Consider the following 21,449-nt stretch of genomic DNA (forward strand, 5'->3'; position numbering starts at 1 on the left):
ACAGCAATGTGCAGGGATCCCTTGGAGAAGCTCCATGCACCATAATACCCAGAAGACCCACATCTGAGTGGCCCAAAGTGGCCATGTTTGAGCTACAGATTTGCTGAATGACTTAGCAGAGTACATCTGCTTAACAGAAGCCAGAGAACAAATTCTCTCAACTGTAGCATCCCTGATTTAAGCTCTCAAGTTACTTGGTGACTGGATTAGTAAGGCAAAACCCTTGCAGTACTCCCATGAATTCTCACCACACTGCTGTTTGCTTCCTGACCATCTGGATCCACTGCAGACATCACCCTACATCTGCTTCAGAGGCCAGGCTCAGTCTGGGCTGGGACTCCCCATCCCACCCCTCTGGGTCCTTCAAGTGCTGCAGGGCTGGACTCTGTGCTCCAGATCCCCAAAAATATTTCTATAGAGATAACCTAAACTGTCTCCCTGTTAGCCTTGGAATCACTTGCTTACTAAGTTTTTCCAGCACAACAGATGCTCGATATGGGCTCAAAATCCTTATTTCTGATTATATCAACATACAGTACAGATCAGAGTCAATAAAAGCTTAGTGCATTTGCCCAGACTCTTTTAAATCTTCAGCTATGTCTGTGGTTTTCCTAATGCAGCCCCTTATGACTGAGACCTAGTGGATATTATTAGCACACTCACTTTGGCACACTGAAATTTGTTATTTTGGCAGATCTTTCTTGACCTGATTCCAGCCCGTGTGTCATGTACCAATAAATCATGTGGGTTTTATCTTTGTGCATCTGGTTCAGTCAGAGGTTGTGATGTGCCCCCTCACACTACCTTGTTTTCTCTGTGTATAAGGCAATATCTTATAGCACTCAAGTTATCCAACACGGGTGGATTGTCAGTTCCTTCCAAAGGACAAGTCCCACAGCAGGTCCTCAGGAGCAGGTGAGCTGGAAGAGACCTCATTCACACTGCCTTTCTTTAGGTTCTATAAAGGCAGATGGATTCAAAAATCCATAAACGGTTGTCACAACACATGAGGTTTAGAAACTGAGCTCCCACTGAGAATTGTGTGGGTCTGGATGGGGCTGTGTTCTGGCCCTTTGCTTTCCCACAGCAGAAGTGACTGCTTCATTTTGAGCAGTCATTTCTTAGTCCTATGTACCTTCCTGGTGAATAAGTTCTTTCTGCCACAGAATTCTTCTATTGCTTTCACTTGTTGTTATCTCTTTTTCCTTTGATAGTTGTTGGCCTACAAGGGCAGAGATCTGTGCTCATAGACCCCAGACCCTAAACAACCTCACTGCCCTGGTAGTGCATGTTGCCAGCTTGGAGGAAGGCTGGACACTGTCTGGTTGTGCCAAGACAAGTGCTGAGGGCTCGACTTTCCAAATTACATCCTTCTAAGGTGAACCCCAGGATGAGCTCTAGCTGAGTGTGGTTTTGCTCCTGGTTGCCATAAACTCTCAGTGTGGCTCTTCCAAGAGCCATAAGCCTAGGGCTGCCATTCAGCCGTGTAAGCTCCATCTGATGTTGCCCTGCTATGAAAAGACTGCTTTTACCTGCTGAGAAAGACTCACTATCCTAACAGGATGCCCAAAACAGAGGGCAGTGGAAGTGGTTTAGTTGTCTCTAGCATTTGCTGGCATCCTTCTTCTCTACATCCCTGTAAGTTCCTTCACTGGCTGCAGTCTCACCATTTGCCATTGTCTTTGTGCACACAGGCTCCAAATGCATCTGTGCCCTTGTCCATTATTCACTCGATACCTTTGGATGCTCTGAAATCACCTTTGAACTCAGAGAGTGTGTGTGACTTTCCTCTGTCAGATCTGCTGTTCTCAACTCAAGTCATCAGCTATCCAAAGCATGTCCTGCAGATTATACTGGTGTTTCTGCAGCAGACTGGCTGAGGGATATCCCTTGAGCATATTTTACTCAAAGAAACATCTATTCAATAGACAGGTGAATTTTACTGAAATAAAGGTGAGAATGCAATTGTAACCTGAAGGGAGGCTCCTGTAAACCACTGTGTGAATCTATTTCTAAATTTGCAATGGAAAGGTGGGGAGATGCATTTATTGTCTATATTTTTGTTTATTTTTTTTCTGGCAGTTAGGAGACAAAGAAGAACAGATGACTGTGCCTGTTATAAAGAAGCCCTTCTGTTGAAAGATGTCAGAAAAGACAGACAAAAGCAAGCAAGTCTTACCAAACAGCTTCTTAAGTAATATCACCAAGGCAAATGCAGCTGAAGGTTAATTTCCCTGATGGCTGCCTAGTTTCAGAGAAGTTTGCATTTCATTACTCATCCTTCCTTTGTCACTTTGCCAGTGGCCAGGATTGAGGGATCTCTAATAGAGGTTTCTGCTCAGCTGTTCTGCAGCACTTAAACCAGATAGTGTTTATCTGGACACCAAGGGCAGTGAGGTGTGCCCACGGCACTGGTGCTGAGGACACATGACACAGCCTTTAAAATAAAAGCTATCTTGACACTTGGGGGGAAAAAAACCAAAAGTGTCTAGGCAGATGCATCTCCAGTTTAACAGTACAGGGAGCACTTGTCCACTGTTGGGTCTGAGCTTCATCTGAGCATGAGGAAGCATAAGGATGGCCACAGGCAGTGGAGCCCTCCCCAGCTGCTCTAAAAACAGCTACACTCATACAGAATCAGAGAAATGCCCTGTATAATCAGAGCTTTTTTTTTTTTAGTAAAAGTAACTGTATGAAGTCTGTAAGTGCCAAACAGGTTCATAAGTCCTTGTGTTTTGCCAGAAACAATCTCAGTGATTTGTCACTCAATGTCAGTAACATTCAGACTGTTTTAAGAATAAGCAGCAATGAACCAGAAGGCAATGTCTTCTTCTGGATGAATACCTATTAACTGAAAATAGGTAATTGAATTGTCATAGTAGCCATCTGGGAGAGAGATCATAGTCACTGTCAAGAAAAAGCCTGGCAAAAATCTGGGCAAAAAGTCACAGAATATATACTGTGAACGGTTCAGTTTTCATGAGTATTCCAGGGAATGAAGCAGGTGGAAGATTAAGACAAGCTACTAAATTACCTTTTTGAACCAGAAGAAAGGGTGCTTTGTATTGATGGATTAACATTTTTACAGGAGGCGAACCTAGCTATGGGTAAGAAAATGTACTTGAAACTTGGATTTAAGACAGCAACAAGAAGCTTTTTGAGTGTTTTTTCATAGAGTCTTTAACTGATAAAAGGCTTTAGGGTGACTTTGCAGCTGAAAAGCATTCTACAGGCTTGATATTTAGCAGAGGCAAAAACATTTAAAGGTATTCCCTTACCCCTTTGTAAGCTTTTGAGAAACCTCTCAGCAAGACATCACAGGCCAAATATCAGACGGATGCAGCAAAGAGAGACAGCTTGGCCAGTATAATATAATTTTCTTGTTAGCATAGCTTTCAAAAGAAAAAAAAAAAATCACATGGAGCAGATATAATGAGGCAAAAACTTTACTCACTGGCATTTCCTGAAAAGGCAGGTTATGTAAAATGTCTCAAATTAATGAGCTAGCTCAGAAAAGTAACAAAATGTTCATTGAACCTTGGGAAGTGTTTAAGTGTAAGAATTAGGAGAATTATGTACATATCAAACAGTCCCCTAATGATCTATTTTTAGATGTTTTCACTTCCATATTATCCAAGGGAATGTAATGGAAATATGCAACTCAGAAGTAGTTTATGGCTGGTTTTCAGTATGGGAGGGCAAAGAATTCTGCTCAATTTTGTAGCTAGTGGGAGATTTCCACAGATTTTTGTTTCTTACCCAATTAAAATGCAGACACTCTCAAATTCTGGCTAAACTTTTGTTTTCTCTTTGCTTCACTATTTACAAATTGCAGACTGTAGCTTCCTATCCTAGAAATATTTTGTAAGCATTGAGATTATGCAATCATTTACAACATGTAAATGCCTAGGACAGATGTCTAGGGAAGCATATCATGATCCCTTAGTCATTTCTTGGAGTACCTCAAGATTTTGTAACCAGTTTGTCACTACAAAGAGCAGACTTTGGGTTGTTTCCACCTGTGTTAAATCCTTTAGCTCTGCCAGCATTCAAAACCTCACTGTCTATGTTGCACGAGTCTTTGTGCTATAAAGCCTGAAGATGATAAAGGAGATGTGGCCTTGGGGTGATAGCCAGGGACCACAAGCTCAGGCAATTTGAATTCCTTCTCTGCTATGCTGCAGCAATTTTTCAATGAAATATTCAAAGCATGGAAAATTTACACTGGCTTAACACTTTTGAGGGAACTAAATTAAGCAGGTGATAAACTCCATTATTACACAGGCCGAAATGTCAGTCTTGTTGAAGTGAGATTTAGATTATTAACTTTTTAAAAGATCCAATCCAAGCTTGCAACATGCTTGTCACAAAGCAGATAGGCCATGGAAGACTGCTGAAATGAGTAATTACCATTTCCAATGTGATAGCAGGGCAAATAAGAGAGGGTTTAACTTCCCAGTAATTCAGGTTGTGTTTGCCTGACTGACTAGGATCTCTGCACCATTTATTTGAATCAGTCAGGTGTTCTCTTCTTACAAAGTAAAAGAAGAGTCAATTAGTGCATAATCAGCATGGAAAACAGATGAGTAAGAATTAGTTACTGCCACATAAAGTTTCCAAGACATAGGTTGAATAGGCATTTATTATAACAGGGTGAATTTAAATGTACAATTTTGCTAGGCCCTAAAGTAAAGGTTATTCATTCAGGACAGATAATTGCTTTTACTGAAAATTTGCATTAGCTAAGGGTATTTCCTCTGTATGTAACTTGGACATATATTTGCAGTTTATGAATGTACTTACATGTGTACTATTTTTTCTTTCTATTTAAAATTACCTTACCTTTTATAACATTTGAAATAATAAATAAATACCACTAAAGACACAGTGTACAAATTGATTGCCTAATTTTTTTAACTTCCTTTTCCTTTGGATACAGCCAGAAACAAGTTCATAAGACAATCAATTAGGTAGTATCCATGTAAAGTGAAGTAGTAGTGTATCCATGCAAAAAGGAATTTATTTTCCATCTTTTAGTACTGCTGTGATATTTTACCTTTCTTGAAGGTAAGCTTTGATTAGGCCATACAATGAGCATTCCTGACATGTCGTTAGTACAAGGCTACAGCTTTAGGGGGGGTAGCAGTTAACCATGCTTCTCTACGTGCTGTTTCCAGTATTGTCATTACTTCAGAGTGCAGCTGAAAGCCAATTAGGCATTTGACTGCCACTAAGAGTCACTTCTATTTGTGCTTTCCAGGATCTCATTAAATCTTTGGGCAATCACACACCATTAAGTGGTATAAAGAAGCAGTTATAGAGGGTCCACACTCAGATGCCCTCACTCTGCCAGTGGGAGGAAAGGCTTTGCATTGATGCAGAAGGGATCAGGTCTATCATCATCTGGTTACAACCACATCTCCAGGTTCTTGTTTCTTAGCATGCTTTTCCTTCTACTGCATTGTTTCTTCTATTTAAAGGCTCTTAAAAAAACCCAACCAAACAAGTATAGGCAGGAAATCAAGAGCAGTGACTTAAGCTTCAATATAGAGTTGGTCCAGTGATTCTCCTCCCCTTTTTCACAATGGGTGAAGTGTTTTGCAGGTAACCCCAATAAAAAACACTCTAAGCATCTGGGCACATCTTAGGTTCTTTTTAAGTTATCAGGAGGCCAAGGTAAATCCCCACAGTTTCTTGAGTAGAAGCCAGATCCCCAGAGTGTGAGACCAACATGAGTGCATGTCTGTGAGCAGGGAAGGGGCAAGAGGAAGAGCTTATCTTCGTGTCCTGATTTGACATGACATCTATGTTATACATCCATAATGTCAGTTTGGACTGCTCAGTGCTTGTCCAACACTTTTTGAAATCTATTTGAAACCTTTTAGGAGGTTGTGAGGGTGAAGGAAACCCAGTGTGGTTTCTCACCCTCTCTTCTCCCCCAGTCTGAGCTCCAAGCTGCACAGTGCTCAGTGAGGCTCTGCAGGGCTGATGGCAGCAATGGGAAGGGTGTTGGAACAAATGCAAGTGCTGCAAAGACACCAGAAGACTTTGTGCTGACAAGGAGGGTGTGGAGGACATGGTCTGCAGGTTGTAGCAATTTTGGAAGTGAAGTAATTTTGGAGCAGCTAAGTGTACTGTTCAGAGTATTTGGTAAATCGTCTCCTACTTAATTTTAATGTCAACTCTGTCAGTTTCAGCAGAGCAGGAATCCTTGACATTAACGGTTTAGCAAGTAAGTCTTCACAAAAGTCACTGCAAATGTAACTGTTTTTACTCTCATCCTTTACCCTTCCCTCTCCCCACTCAAGACTTCCACAGAAATTGTTTTAGCATAATGGAATTCCCTGGGAAAAGGTGTCAGAGGATAATATTTGGCAAAGTTACAAACTGGGAGATACACAGAAGGTCTGAAGGGATTTAGTCTTCAGCAGTGCCAGAGAGATAGTGCAATAAATGCTTTGCTGATTACTGACTCACAGGAGCTGGGGAATCAGACTTATTTTTCTCTCTTGCTCATTGGTAAAATGAAGTCCTTAGTCAGGACCCTGGTTACAAGGTAGGAGGGAAGCTAGAACTGTTGAGGGCCTGGGGCACAGGCAACCTCCCAAAGGTAGGGAGGTCCCATTAACCCTCTGTGTGTGGCATAAGTTAAACTGTGCACAAGCCAGAGATGAGTTTAGTGAGGATCTGAGAGCCTTGGCCACCTGCAGCACTGAGCTTATGCTGGGCATTTGGGGAGTGTGTCATACTGCAGGCACAGCAGATGTAGGGATGGGATGTGGCACTATGGAGACACATCTACACTGGCATGCCTGTGTGTCAGCAGATGTCTAAGGCTCCCTCGTGGGCAGAGAGGTCACTGGCACCTAAGACATGGTACTGCTCATATGGGCTTCAGCTCAGTTGCTCAGGCATTAGGTATTTAAGATGCTCACACCTGAAAATCAGCCCAGGTGGAAAAGATAACATAAGAGGAGTAGTTGGGACACAGGTGGTGGGAGAAATGCTAGAGGATTTGAAGCAACACTAGATGCCTGTGTTATATCAAATTACTTCTGAGTCTCCTCTCAGCTGGTCTATTATACCCTCTCAACTCCATTAAATACACTGTGACTCCTTTGCCTGGCAGGAGAGGTTGGACAGCCAGTGCACATATGCACATCTACATTTAGGACTTAACCCCAAAATGAATAAACTTCCCCCTACCTCCCTAGGTCTTCATTAGCAGAGGCCTAGTTCCTCCCTTGGGTCAAGAGAAATGCTGAGATCATCTGCCCTAGCAGCAAACTCCAAAAGGTGACAATTGGATGTTGAGGATGGAAGAGGCTGTTAGCAATTCTTGCAGCTGTGGGAACCCATGAGCCTGGAGCTCAGTACTGTGCACTGAAGCTAAAATTAAATTCATTTTATATGGACCAGAAGGCTTCCTTCAAGGGTCTGCTTATAAACTACTAATGACAAGTCCTCAGTAGTTTAAGGGTATCTTTAAGTGTATAGTATCTTTGCCTCTCCTTTTGTTTTAGTTGGAAGGCATATTTCAGTCTCATGCTATTGCTGATCTTTTACAGTTCAATATAAGAGCACAGAAAGAAATAATTAGCTTCTAAGTAAAACATGGTAAATAAAAAAAATGTTAGGAACAATATGACATGCAGACAGGATCTTTAATTAGCTGAACTGCAGGTGAATAATTTTTTTAAGGACTTTTGAATGCAAGAGGAAAGAGGAAAATAATATATTGGGTTTGATCATATTTTAAAAGCTGGTTCTTTTAGATTAAATTAGAATTTCAGGCACATGGCGAAGCTGGCACCAGAAAGGTGTGTTTGCTAATATTTAGGACATGTGATTACATCTACTGGCTTTAACACAGATTTCTCAAGACCATAGCTATAGAAATCAGTTTGGAAATGTAACACAGAGACAAAGGCAAGATACCAGTCAGAGTGAGCTGATTTACATTTTAGGTTTCACAACTGATCAAAGCAAGTTCGCCAAGAATGATTTACAAAATTCTGATGTCAGCAGATCTACTGGTCAGACAAGACAAGCTGCAAATAGAATTTTGCTTGGAAATTTTCCATATGAGTGGTTATTTTTAATGGGAAATTCAGCTTTCTGCAGAAACAAATGGCAATCCCTCTCAGCAAAAAATCAAACAGTAATGACTATTTTCAGTTGCCTTTAACTAAATGGAGCTGACTTAAAGTGCTTCATCTCAGTTCTGCAGTAGATAACATTGGATTCCCTGCAGTAAGCTTGTTCCTTAATGGTAGGTGTAGTTTGGAGGCCTGGTCCCTTCCATAACCTGGCTTTCCCAGAGAACCACAAGAGTTTTAATACCACTGAAAAATCACCAAGAGAAGTTTAACAATTCCATCAGATAGCTCTGAAGATTCTTAGACGAGTCCCCCCAGGCCACAGAGATTGTAGGGATCCACGTGAAGGAGCAGATCCCAAAATTTCGGGGTCTACTGAGAGTCAAACATTCTCACAGCCATGGTCCTCCAGCCCAGGGCGGTGAGACCCCCTTGGTCCATCATCTGTGTTGAAGACAGAGGAAAAGAATGCATTAAACACCTCTGCCTTGTCCATGTCCCTGTTTGTGAGGTGTCCATCCTCATCCTGTAACAGGTGTACTTCTATGCTGCTTTTTTGCCATAATATATTTAAAATAACTTTTTATTTTCTCACACATATTGGACAGCTTCAACTCCTGTTGATCTTGGCTATATGAATTTTCAACTGGCAAGATGCATCTCTGTATTCTTCCAGGTCACCTGACCTTGCTTACACCGGCACACACCTCCTTTTCAAGAGAAGATGCCATGTTCCGCAAAGCTGACCTTCCTGCCTAAGCTTTCTGACATTTTGGAATTGCCTGCTCCTGTTGCTTTCCACGGAGTGTAAGAAACCAAAGTCAACATTTTATTATGCCTAAGCATAACTAATTTTATTTCAGGGTTTGGCGTATTTTTTAAAAAATCATTTTGTGACAAAATCAGAAATTGCAACATTATCCCCTCCTAATGGGGTTGAAAACTCTGAAATTTGCTCTCTGTGGCAAAAGATGGCACCATGATGCTTCATCTCATTTCCTCATTTAGGTGTGTGTCATTCAGAACTCTGCAAAAAAAATCAAAGCTCTGGCAACCCTTGTTACATGCTCCACACATTTTGGCATAGAGCACAAGTTTTAATAGCATTATTAAGACTCTTTTAGCAGCCCAAACGTTGTTATAGCTGGGATGATTAAGGTGACTTGTCAGCGACTGTAGTCAATCGCATGCCTGTGAATCATTGCTGAATGCAAAGGACTAGAGGGTTGTTTTTTCGGATGAGTTCATTCTTAGTCAGGAAAAAAAACCCTTTATTCTCTCCTCCAGTCATGCCACAAGCAAAGCAGTAAGTGATGATTCTGAACTTATCACTTAGCTGGAGCTAGGCAAAGTAGACAATTATTTAGTGAAGCAAAATGTGAGATAGCAAAAGAGCTGTGACCCCGCTGCCCATGTCGAGCCCAGCGAGCCAAGCTGGCTGCTGCCTTGGGAGCCCAGGGGTGCACAGTCCAGATGGATCTGGGGTTGAAGAGCAGCAGTGTCCTCGGGGCACCAGGAAAGTTTATCTCTCCAGAACAGAAGTTTTGTCCCATTTCTGCCTTCTCTCTCCCCCTCTCCATTTTCTGTAACCAGAGGCCTGAACATCTTGCAGCACTGCATCCTACTGGATAGCAGTTTTGCCTCCATTGGTAAAAAACTTTGAACAAACCTGAACAAAAGATGTTGCTCTTGCAAAGGACCTGTGAGGCAGAAAATCCTTAAAATGGAAGTGAGCACTTAAGATTCAATCCCTTTGCAACACACTCTCACTAGTATTAGAGCAGTTACTTCATTTTGCTGACTGAAGTGAGATGGTACACAGGTTTTCTTGTTGTAAGACCTTACAGCTTTTTGGCTGAGATTGTCTATTCTTGGATGTCTATTTATCTACCCTGCAGAGTTTAAGTAGCGCTCTAGTTCTTTTTACTCACAAATTATATACTTCTACATAACAATAGGCAATACTAGCTTCAAACTTTCATCCCCTAAAACCAAATTTAGCAAAAAGACAACAAATGGACTGAAAAGATAGTTAGTCTGAAATAACCAGTTAGCTTTGAAATATAGATAGACAGTTTTGAAAATAAGTCCTTCTGATATGTGAGAATGAAGAGAGAGCTGCAGAAAAAAGTGTTATCCTTCTACCAAGCTGTAATTCCTGCAATGATTTTCCTAGATTAAGTGTAGTTCAATTAAAGTCTTTTATACAGTATTGGATCTTTCAATAACAGTAATCTGGCTTTATATTTCAGACTCCATGCTCTATTGAGATATTGCCTCTTCTTGTGGTCCCGCGGAAATATGAGTAAATTCTTCTGCTGGTTCCTCTGCCTAGCAGCGTGCCTTTTGTAACCATAGAACCTCGTTGTGTCAGGTTCAATGGATGGATCCATGGAACCACAGCAGTGGATGAGTGGTGGAAATAGCTTTAACCTTCTCCTCCTCCCCTGGCTACTCCCAGCACAGAGCCAAGTGTAGTGGGCAGGACAAGAGCACAGCTGCTTTGTAATTCTACATTTGGACCACTTGTGCAGAGGTACTGTGAATACGCACTTTTGCCAAGTTTGTGCAAAGTGAATTTGCTAGTTTTTCTGTCACTGACCAATAGACATGATCAGGACTGCTCAGTGTAATAGTCCTTTAAAAACAACTCGTGTTTTTTAGCTAAAGAATATTTTAGACAGAGACAGGAAGAAGGACTGCATCTAGTAGTCAGAAAGCAAATTGGGAATTTTCATTCTGACAGATGTGAATGCATTTGGCCTCTCCCTGTGCTTTGGTTGCTTATCATGAGTGAGTCCATCCAGCAAATATTGTTAATAACCTGTTCAGTATTGCCAGATTATAGGTCTAAGCAGAAGCATCCTTGAAATGAGGAACAGGTGCTTGCTGTAAATCTAGTACTGAGTTACAGAACAACCTCTGGTGTGCACTCTTGCACCATTAACACTTGCCAAACTTCTTTAATTATTTCTGTAGCACCTTGCAGGGAGCTCAAAATTGTTTGTATGCAGCAAAGGAATTCCTAGGTTTGTTCACAACTGTTTCTGAAGCAGCACGTCATTATTTCCTAGAGAATGAAATAATCACTGACACAAAATTATAGCTTCCCTGCCTAGAACAGCATCCCCTTCAAACAGGATGCCAAGAACAATGAAGCCTCCAAGGGTATTTATAACAGAAGAAGTTCTGAGTAAGCTAGACAGAAATCCATGTTCTTTTTGTCTTTGCATTTTTTTGCGGGCTGCACAAAATATTTTGGATAATATTTTCTGGTTATTCAGGTGTCCAATTCCAAGTGAAAATTAATTCAGCACCTGAATACTTTTCCATTTTCACTGGTAGTCCATTTGCAGCTATGCCACTCCTGTCAGCAGTACAGACAACCTCTTGAAAACAAGGATGCTGAAAGCCTCTTAGCCACCCCCTATGTCACTAGCATGGTGCTGAGGATGTTGAAAAGAAGACGGACTAGAATGGATTTAAATATAAAATTTTAACAGACAGCATGAATTTGACTGGTTAACAATGTGAAAGGCTGTTTTAAACGTGATTATCAAGCTGTGCATTAAGAAATGCAGAAGTGTCTTTTGCATTAACTGATATGGGCAGGGAAAATGAAAGGGAAAGGAAATGAAGGGAAAGATGGAAAAAGAGCAGGATTATAACAGCAATCTCCTGTCATTTAACCACATCAATCCTGTCAAGGCTCTTTGACTCAGGCAATTTCCCAGCTTTCAGGGTTTCGGTTTGCATTTAAGAGGTGAACATCTGGGCTGTACAAATTGACCTCTGAATTGCAGAAGTGCTCTCCAGACACATTTGATCATAGATACTGTAGTCATCTGTGGTAAACAGCCTTAAGGAGTTGAAGACACTTTTCCCCACACATAGTTCGTTTACCTAAAAGTTGAATTTCAGAGCTCCAGCACCTGTTCTTATAGACTGAATTCCTTTATACCTGCCACCGAGGTCATTGGAGAAATCAGGTGCAAGTCTCATTTGCAGCCATCTAACTTGGCCTGAATCACCTTCAATTAACGAATGTTGTATGAAAATCTCATTTGCATTATCAATTAAAAGTGTTCTGAAGTTTTTATAGCCCTGAATATGCAAGTTTGTGATAATCCAGGATCCTGCAATTTCTATCAGTTTCTCTCCCTTGCAAAATAAAAGCCAGATGTATGGAAGTTAACAGTGGAGAAAGTGATTTTAAGATAGTACTGTGTCATCATTTTATTAAAAAGTCAATGAAAAAATTCCATTAAAAAGATAAGTGAGAAAATACTAAGTGCAATCAGCCATTCAATATTCACCCCTCAGAATGATTCAAAGGGGACATTCATGCTTTTAAGTTTCTTTAATAATCTATTTCTTTTCCTCCTTGGAAGAAAGGCAATATGCTAACTTCCAGTAATGAGCTGTAGGTCAAATGTTTTTTTCTTTTAACTATTAAGGCCTTGCTTATGAGAGAAAATATCACTTTAAAGTTGATCAAGATGAAATCTGCTTCAAGCAAACAGGTTTGAATTTCATAGAATATTTCCCTGCATTTATGCATTTATATAATGTTGGCATGGGAATATAGCAGTACGTGTATACTTTTCACATCACTAATTTTGCCAGTTAGTAGTGGTAAAATGGTCTTGCATGGCCAGGAAGCCTTAGGAGTTATGTGTCCTCACAGGCTGTGACTGGTTTTATCCTCCTTCTGTACTGTCTCTCCCATAGAACACTACTGCACAGCAAGAATTGCAGACAGGAGAAAGTTATTGGTTTTTTTCTTCTTTAGCATGGAAGGCCAACTCTCTGAGCCTTGCTGTCCAGCATGACATCCACAGAAGAAGAGTACAGGCAGAAAGGTGGAGAAAAAAAACCCCCAAACCTAATATTTCTGATGTTTAGATGGATTCCTGCCAGAACTGGGGCCAAATGTGTAAGGCCTGAGGAGAAGTGACTGCATCATGATGTACAGAGGCTGAACTTTAGAGTGAGTCTGCAGTGAGTAGGAAATGCCCGTGGGAACATGCTCAGGAACAGAGGCTGCACCTGCAGCCAGCTTCAGAAAGGCTGCAGCCTTCTGGCCTAAGGCAGCAGAAGAGCAAGAGCAGGCACTTGAATCTCCTGCTGCAGCCCAAGCATGGCTTCATCTCCCAGTCAGGCTAATATTTGAGTTGCACTGTTTACCAACACAACAAAAAAACCCCATTACTAACCTCACTAACCTTTTATATTCTTATCTTTCCAGCAATCTTGACACAGAAGAGCTCTGTGGTAAGTTCTTTTTTGGGAAAGAACATAATCTATGCCTGCAGCAGTCCTGTGCAAACAAACATGCCATGTGATTTTTCTTTCTGTTTAATCTTTGTAGCTCAAACAGAAAATAATTTCCACTCAGAGAACTCCTGGGAAAATGCAGATGTCTTATAATCTTTTCAGACTCTGTCCTCCCCCATGTGCAGAATTTACTTCTAAAGTACCTTTCCCTAATCCGTATTTCACATTCTCTGAGATTCAAGACCTGTTCTGAAATGAAGATAGATAGATAGATAGATAGATAGATAGATAGATAGATAGATAGATGATAAATGACTTGTATTTTATTTCCTTTAGTGTGAGATAATTTTTCTAGTTAGTTTATCATTTTAACGCCTGTCTATACCCCACTAAAGGAAAATTCTTTACTTTCCTCCTACTTGAGCCAGGGAGAAGAGTAAGTTTGACAAGTTCTATGATCCTTTGTCACAATAAAGCTCCTGCAAGGCCTCGATTTTGGCCCAATTACTCATTTCTGTACCTCATTCTGAGCTGTGAGTCATTTTCCCAACACCCTGTTTGCTCTCCAGCTTATCTTACAGCACCTGATTTAGGAGTGCTTCTTGCAACAGAAAACAATTTACAAATGCTTTCTCAGGTCCTCCCAAAAAATGTCAGAAAAAAAAATCCTACTTGTCAACACCAGCCAATTTCTGAGGGGAGATGGCAGCCTGAAAAGTTTTCCAATGGTCAATAATGTTAAACACCTTTAAAAGGTGAATAAATAAAAGTTGAATACCAGCTCATTTACTCACTCACAGGGTGACATGGCCAAGAATCCACTAAAAGACACCCCATCCTGTGGCTTATAAATACTTGACAAGAGGCTCATCTGAAGTGAACTGGGCTGTGACAACCGGTTGAGCATCTGGCCAAAACTGTGTAAACCTGGCTGAAGAAGAGAGGTGGTTTTGTTCCACAGGGGATTTACTGCATGGATGTTGCACTGGAGGCCTACAGGCTACAGGGGTGTCAGTCCAGCACTGACTCTGTCTACTGTCAGTTTTAATTAGGTACAGGCTGCTTCAAATGCCTTTCAAGTCTTTCAAATGTTGCCACTAGGATTTTTCTCATCCACGATTCTGGTACTGAGTTTATTCAACACATCTTTAACCTTGTGATTATACAGCCCTGTGTTGTATCAGTTCGCCTCAGAAATGAAGCTAAAAAACATCCAGGGTACTAATTCATAATGTGTTTCTATCCTAAATAATTTCATTCAACCTCTCAGCAATACCAGGTCATGTCACAGTGTTCCTGGTAACTTATATTTTCGTGATTCCACCGAGAAGCTCATGCTGACCTCTTAAAAGCCCCCAAAGGTTGTTATTTATTATTTCAAAAAGCTCCTACCTAATCTTGCTCGTCCTATCTACCATTTAGATGCTGATTTTTGTGCTCTTACAGGTGATCTCAAGTCTAAATGCTTTGTCTAACACAGTCTCTAATCTTTAATGTCATTTCAATTATTTATTTTCCAGACTTTTTCCTTCCTGAGCTTATTTCTATTGTATTTCACCACATCAACTAAATAGGAACTCTGGTCATGATTTCCCAGGTTAGCTTCCTCTTTTTGTTGTAATCCCTCTGATTTTACATCAGCTCTTTCTGCTAAAAAGCCCTTTGCTTTGAGAAGCTACACAAGGATATCCTGCAATCTATTATTTCCATGATTTTTATTAAAATGAATTTTGCGTGCATCGTATTTGTTGAAAATATCACAGCACCTGGGACTAGAAGCTTATCTGGCCAACTCATGGTGTCTTCATTTCTCAGAGAAACTATTGCTCTCAACCAGCCCTGCCTCACAACAGCCTCCACTTGGTATTATCTGCTCTAAGGGAATTATTCATATTTGTATCAATATAATCAAATTCACCACATACATATGAAAGCTCAATTTCTTGCTAGTAGCTACAAATTACTAGATGGAACACCAGTTTACAAAAAAATATGTAGATATTTTGAAAAGAAGTTTCTTTCAGCTGTCAAATTGATATTTAAATTCTCTGTAAATTTGGCAACTCATTTATTGAAAGAAAATGTTTTGAAATTCTGATTTAGGTATTTCAAGTATGCCAGGAATGTTTTTGCAGAGAAAAAATACAAAATTTAAAAATAAAATTATTGTTTTATTTTAGTTCCTTTCTATTTGTATTTAGATATTTAATAATGCCATAATAGAATTCAGACTTGATAAAGCTGATATTCAATGCAATACTGTTTTTTCAGGCCATTTGTAGGTGACATGGGATTTTTGTCTTCTTTCAGATTGTTTTTCAAAGCATTTAGGAGAATATGAAATTTTCTATCTGTCTTGGAAGACTTAAGACTTATAACCATACTGAAGGCAATGGACAAAACAAAGAAAGTAAGTAAAATTGTGAAATTTTCTTTACATTGTATATTTTGTTTGTTTGGAGTATTTCTGGTTGTGTTCTTGTCTGAATTTACTAATTCATATTTAAGTTCTTCCAAATATATGTGTTTGTAGGGAAATCCAATATTTAAAGGCTTGTCTAAATGTTTGTATACGAAATCTTTAAAGTCCTCTCTGCAAACTATTACGGTTTGGATATAGCCAAAATTCTCTTTGTGAATGGTCTGAAGAACGTTCTTTGCATTTTTGTACAAAGAGGATTCTATGTCCCCTGCCAAAGTAAGTACCAGCACCAACATTTGGAAATAGATCAGATTTGAAAAAATAACATGGTGGTTTGAGAGAAAGCTCCTGGCCAAGAAGAAAATTTGATTTCCATTTGAGGCATTTTGAACAAAAGCAGTGGTGACAGAGCCTGTCAAGAGGAGGTGTTAGGGCTGTTGCCCACCAGCACAGCACAACCAGGAGACCTTTGGAGAGAGAAGAGGTTTCTCAGGGGAAGAAATCAATTTCTCCACCTGGACATCTCACCTGGAACATGGCCATGCTGCTGGACATGCCAGGCAGCAGATCCACCTGGCACTCAGTTCACCATGGTTGTACCTGCTCCTGTGTTCACACCACATCCCAGCTGTGTGTCTGACCAAAAGGGCCAATACATTGGGTGATTCACTCCTCTTCCCTGGCTGAACAGTTAAATATCCTGTGCAAGGTGGAACAGCTCCTAAGGTGAGGGAGGCACAAACCAGGGAAGTGAACCCAGATCCTCCAAACCCAGCACAGGTCCACACCACACTAGTCATGAAAACCAGAATTCCAGCCAAAATTAATCAGTGAGATCCCGTGGGGTCAAAAAACCCTGAGGGTTTTTTTCAGTCAATCAGTGGAAAGATCAATGTGGAGAAAGTTGTGCTTCTTTAGCGAACCTGTTATCTTTGGTATTTGGGGGTTTGCAGGAGTAAAGTACTCATACATTTTACATAACCTGACAAAATAAAACCCCAAAAGTATAGCTAATTTATTTAGAGCTTGAGCCAGGAAGCTGAATATCTCTTCATTCATGCTGTGCATCTTCCACTCCTAATGAAGTGAATGGGTGCTGACTCACTGTCTTGTTGAACTGGATGTTAAAAAGCAAGATATTGGTTCATTTGAGCTATGCATGATTTTAAAAAAAACAGCCTGTGTATAAAATACTGCTGCTGAAGGGCAGGACACCATTTCATAACAACTGGAAGTAAATAAAAGACAGCATTAAAGAGTTACTTCAAAAGTTAATTACAAGGAGGAGTCCCAGCAGAGTAATGAGATTATAAAATATGTGTACTGTTCTGACTAGAAATATGGACAAGAAAATCTGCAATATTACTAAGTGTTTCATTTGTCTACTTGAAGAACCCATCTAAATAAACCCAAACCACAATTTTTTTGAATTTTATTTTCTTAACTGAAGATTCAAGCCTAAAGGGTTTTCTGTCTTTCAGGAATGCTTCAGCTGATTATTTGTTAGAGATGGCAGAAATAGACAAGGCTAACACTGGAAAAGCACTTTTAATTCCATTTAGTAGAAACAGCGTGTAAACACAGTCAAACAAAAAAGATGTTGTCAAATATTTTAAAACAGAGGTTTTTGCCAAGTATAAGCTCAGCCATTACAGCTTTGTATGCAAATTAAATTTCCCATTCCAAATTTGGATTGTTTTCAACGGGAACTCAGTTCTAAGGAAACAGATAAGTAATTTGACCTCATCACCTGATAAATCATTGGAGTGCAAATATTAAAATTTCTATCTTAAATAGTTCAAGTTTTACTTAAATCCATGGTCTAAACTTTGGAGTACAGCTATCTAAAATCAGAGCTGTAGGTGCAGCAAAAGTTAGTCAGTACATGGAGGTAATAAACGATGTTCATCACCAGTGGCACACAAGATGTGAGGCAGCTCATAGCTCCAGCTGACTCCCTGCTCATGCAAACAGGTGCTCAGGAGTCGTTGGTCTGGTTTTAAATGGCCCTCGTCATTCATCCCAGGGAATGGGATGGGTTTCCTCTCCTAGTGCAGCATAAAACTTTGTCACCATTTTGCCACTGCAGCCGCTGAATCCCTTGAAGAGTCGCTTAGTAGTAGCAGCATTTATTACTCTTCTAAGTGATGCTCTAGCTGGAAAATTCATATATGGAAAAGAAGTCTGGAATTGAAGACCTACACTGTGAGATCCAGCAGCACATGGGGTGTCTACAGTGGCTGACTCAGATCCCTCCTGCCAAACCAAACTAAACAGCATCTGGGAAGACAGGGAGTCCTTGGGAGTGCAGGAAACATTCATGCTCCATTGCTTGATGGCAAGGGGGCAAGCTAAAGCTGCAGAGAAATAGATTTCTCCAAGAACATATTTCAGCAGGGAAAACACTGAGTTGCATTTGCAAGCAATATAGTTCAATACAAATCTCATCGAACCAGAAGTTGGTAGGGAAGCTACAGTCTTTCTGCTCTGTTACTGTTTTCTGTGTTTTATCCTTACAGCAGGAAGGAAAAACACCTGAGGAGTTTTAGAGGGATTTGTGGCATTTGATATTTAATAATTTCTCTCCTTAGGATGGAGACACTGCATGAGTTGCTTATACTGGAGTGGTGAGGACAGGTTAATCTTTGGCATCCCTTGGTTTTCTTGCTCCTGCCAAGTTGGTATTTTTCAGAACAAAGTGCTATCTGGATACTCTGTTTATTGCATTTCTCCTTCATCCTATATACGGGAAGTTTTAAAAATTAGACATTCAGCAAAACTTTACAAATGCATTCTTTCGGCCTTTTTTCTGACATCTTTTAGAAAGCATATTTAGTTAAAACACTTAATCTTTTTTATTACCCACATGAACATAACACTTTTAGCAAGCCACATTTTTATTACATTCTCTAGCTTGCAGTCACGAATAAATAAGAAACATTTTTCAACCTACAGCTCTGAAAATGAAATGTCACTGACTAATGATGAAGATAGGTAAAACAGACTGTTTGATTAAGGTACTCGACATCTCAGTTCTATTGACTCGTGAATATTGAAAATCAGAAACTTACAGATTAAATAACATGTCTTCCCTAAGTTATCAAGCTGTAAGACTGTTTCTGTTTGTCAGCTATTTGGTGAGAACAAGTTTTGCTTTATCATTTTGGTTTCTGATATTGCTATAGTTTATTGCAAATGCAACCTTCTGCTGGTGATGAGCTATTTTGTACTCAATAACCCAGCAAAAGCTCATTTAATCACCAAAAATCTTATTTCCTTATGAAATTAAATTGACAATATAAAAGTATTCAGGGATTTAAACAGTTATCTAAAGATATTTTAGAAGATCTGGGATATTCAAGGATGTCCAAGATGTCTCCACAGGCCTGACAAATAGCACACAGGACCTCTAGGGGACCCAGGGGCAGGATGAGACCTCCTCCTGGGGCAGCAACTGGAAACCAGGTGGGTCTCTGAAGAACTCCAGTTTAGGAACTTTAGCAGCTCTGAGGTCTTTGAAAGTTCTTTTTTCCCCAGAGGAACTGTCTCTCAAAGGAAGAGCAGATGATGCTTACCCTGATCTGACAGTGTCTTTTATCAGTCATTGCACCCGTTTGAAGTTAACATTTTTTGTTATCTGAAGAGCACCCCCCTCTCTGCCTGACTCTTGCCTCCAATTTCAGTGTTGGTAGAAGTCTAACCACAGCAGGCTGGTGGCCAGGATGGGACACGTTCCCTGCTCCATGATTTCAGTGCCTTTCAGCTTGAGCCTCACCTACCAGTCTGTTGTGGAACTGACAATTGTCTTGACATAGGATATCAGCTCTTAACTTACTGGAGCAACAGCTGGAATTGAGACTGTTTGCCCTGTCACAAAGGCAAAGTGGTAAGGACTGGGAATCACTGGGACTGAAAGAATGTGGCAGAGCTGCTTCCTGAGGAGAGCAACAAAGGTGACCACGCAGTTGTTTCTTTTCCTTGCAAGTGCAGGATCTGTTTAGCACTCATGCCCAGTCAGGCTGTGACCTTCCTCAAAAGGGACTGAAGACCATCACAGCTGTTGTAAATGTGATCCAGTCTCCAGCAACAAAACACTTCATATCTGAGCTTCTACTTTGATTATATTGATTATACTTCTTAGAGAATGTATTTTAATTTCAAAAAGAAATACTGCTATAGATTCTATTAAAAAAACCCACTGAACCTGTTTTTTGCAGTTAACACTGCTAATAAAGGTGAAATTTTGATTCAGTGAGTAGGAGTGTAGCTTGATCTGATATAACTTTCTATCTCAAGTGCAGATCCAATGACTACAATGCAGTAGCAATTTCCTGCATAGACTTGGGCAGGACTTTTGAACAGCCAATGAAAAACATTTATTTTTTCCACAGATTCAAGCAAAAGGTACTTTGGCTACAGCAGTTAATGCACACTTTTTCAAAGTGATGACCTCTGAGTGCACACTACAATAAATACTGAGGTACAGTTCTTCTTCTGGAGACAAAAGCACAGCAGGTTGTCATGGAAAGGAATTGGCAGAAAGCACAGCAAAAGAGGGCTGGGGCACTACAATTTTTTGTCTTTTCAGACTCTGTAAGAGTCTGATTCTTTACTTTGGAAGGACTTTCTTCCTTCCTTTGCAAGTCTTTTATGAAAGACACCTAACAACCTATGTGTGATAGCAAAGGACAAGACTAGATGAACTAGCAAAATGCATCTGAGAAGTAGTTAGCAAAACTGGTTTATTTAAGACTGGTTCTCATGCAGCATTTATATATGCAAAACTTAAGCATTAATTTTAAGATGAAAACAATACAGTTCTTCAGGATGAAAACAAGACAATTCTTCAGTGGAGCTACAAAGTTCTCAAATTGCCTTCCAAGTATTTTTTGGGGGAAAAAAATCCTAACTTCTTTTTACATGTTGCTTGCAAAAACATAGAAGGAGGGTGTGGGGTGTGCAAGAGCAAGATGCTGGATCAACACAGCAAGTCTAATCATCTGCTTCTATGAAATCATTAATTTTTCTACTTTGCTAAAAAAAACCACAGCTAAGCAAGGTCAGTGCCGCCTTATTATTACTTGAAAATTTCTTGAATAGTCTAAAAATAGGAGCCAGTAAAGTAAAAGAGAAGATAATAGGAACTGAGAGAGTAACAGGGCTTGAAATTTAGGTACTGATGGTGTATTTATGGTAATTATGTAAATCACTGCAATCTTGAGAGTTGATAGCCATTATAAACAGAATACCTAGAATTTTTAAACTTGCATATTTGACTAATAGTAACAGTAGCATTTATATAAACTTTATCTCAAAACAAATTATCTGGGAAGAACATTAGATAAGCATTTGTTGACAGTGGTGTTCCACAACTAACCTTCTGTTTGAGCAAAAATGAAGTTTTAAATTGCTTTTTTGTTTTCACAAAAACTGTGTTAAATTGGCTGGCACTCATTTTTCCATGAGGTTAGAATATATTAATATTTTTCACAGAATCTAGTCTTGTTCTCTTTGAAATCACACTTTTTGCAAATGCACATTTTACAGAATTAATGCAATGAATAGCTGCTGCACAAGAATAACAGGTACTGCTCAGTTTATCCTGAGTATTAATTTTCATGCACTGACTTGGAAAACAGTTCATTTGTTCT

At 39.9% G+C, this 21,449-nt stretch overlaps 1 protein-coding gene across 1 annotated transcript in view; it reads left to right on the forward strand.

The window, feature by feature from the left end:
• Nucleotides 1-5,274: 5,274 nt before the first annotated feature.
• The window catches only part of NECAB1 (N-terminal EF-hand calcium binding protein 1), a gene marked incomplete at its 5' end in the record, with an annotated part of 33,245 nt that continues 17,070 nt past the window's right edge, over nt 5,275-21,449 (forward strand). The window contains 5 exon segments of the mRNA XM_066316005.1: nt 5,275-5,314; nt 5,317-5,425; nt 13,348-13,373; nt 15,687-15,713; nt 15,716-15,786. Coding sequence (XP_066172102.1) covers nt 5,275-5,314; nt 5,317-5,425; nt 13,348-13,373; nt 15,687-15,713; nt 15,716-15,786 — 273 coding nt within the window.

This window comes from Sylvia atricapilla, chromosome 1 (genome assembly GCF_009819655.1).
Source record: "Sylvia atricapilla isolate bSylAtr1 chromosome 1, bSylAtr1.pri, whole genome shotgun sequence".
NCBI lineage: Eukaryota > Metazoa > Chordata > Aves > Passeriformes > Sylviidae > Sylvia > Sylvia atricapilla.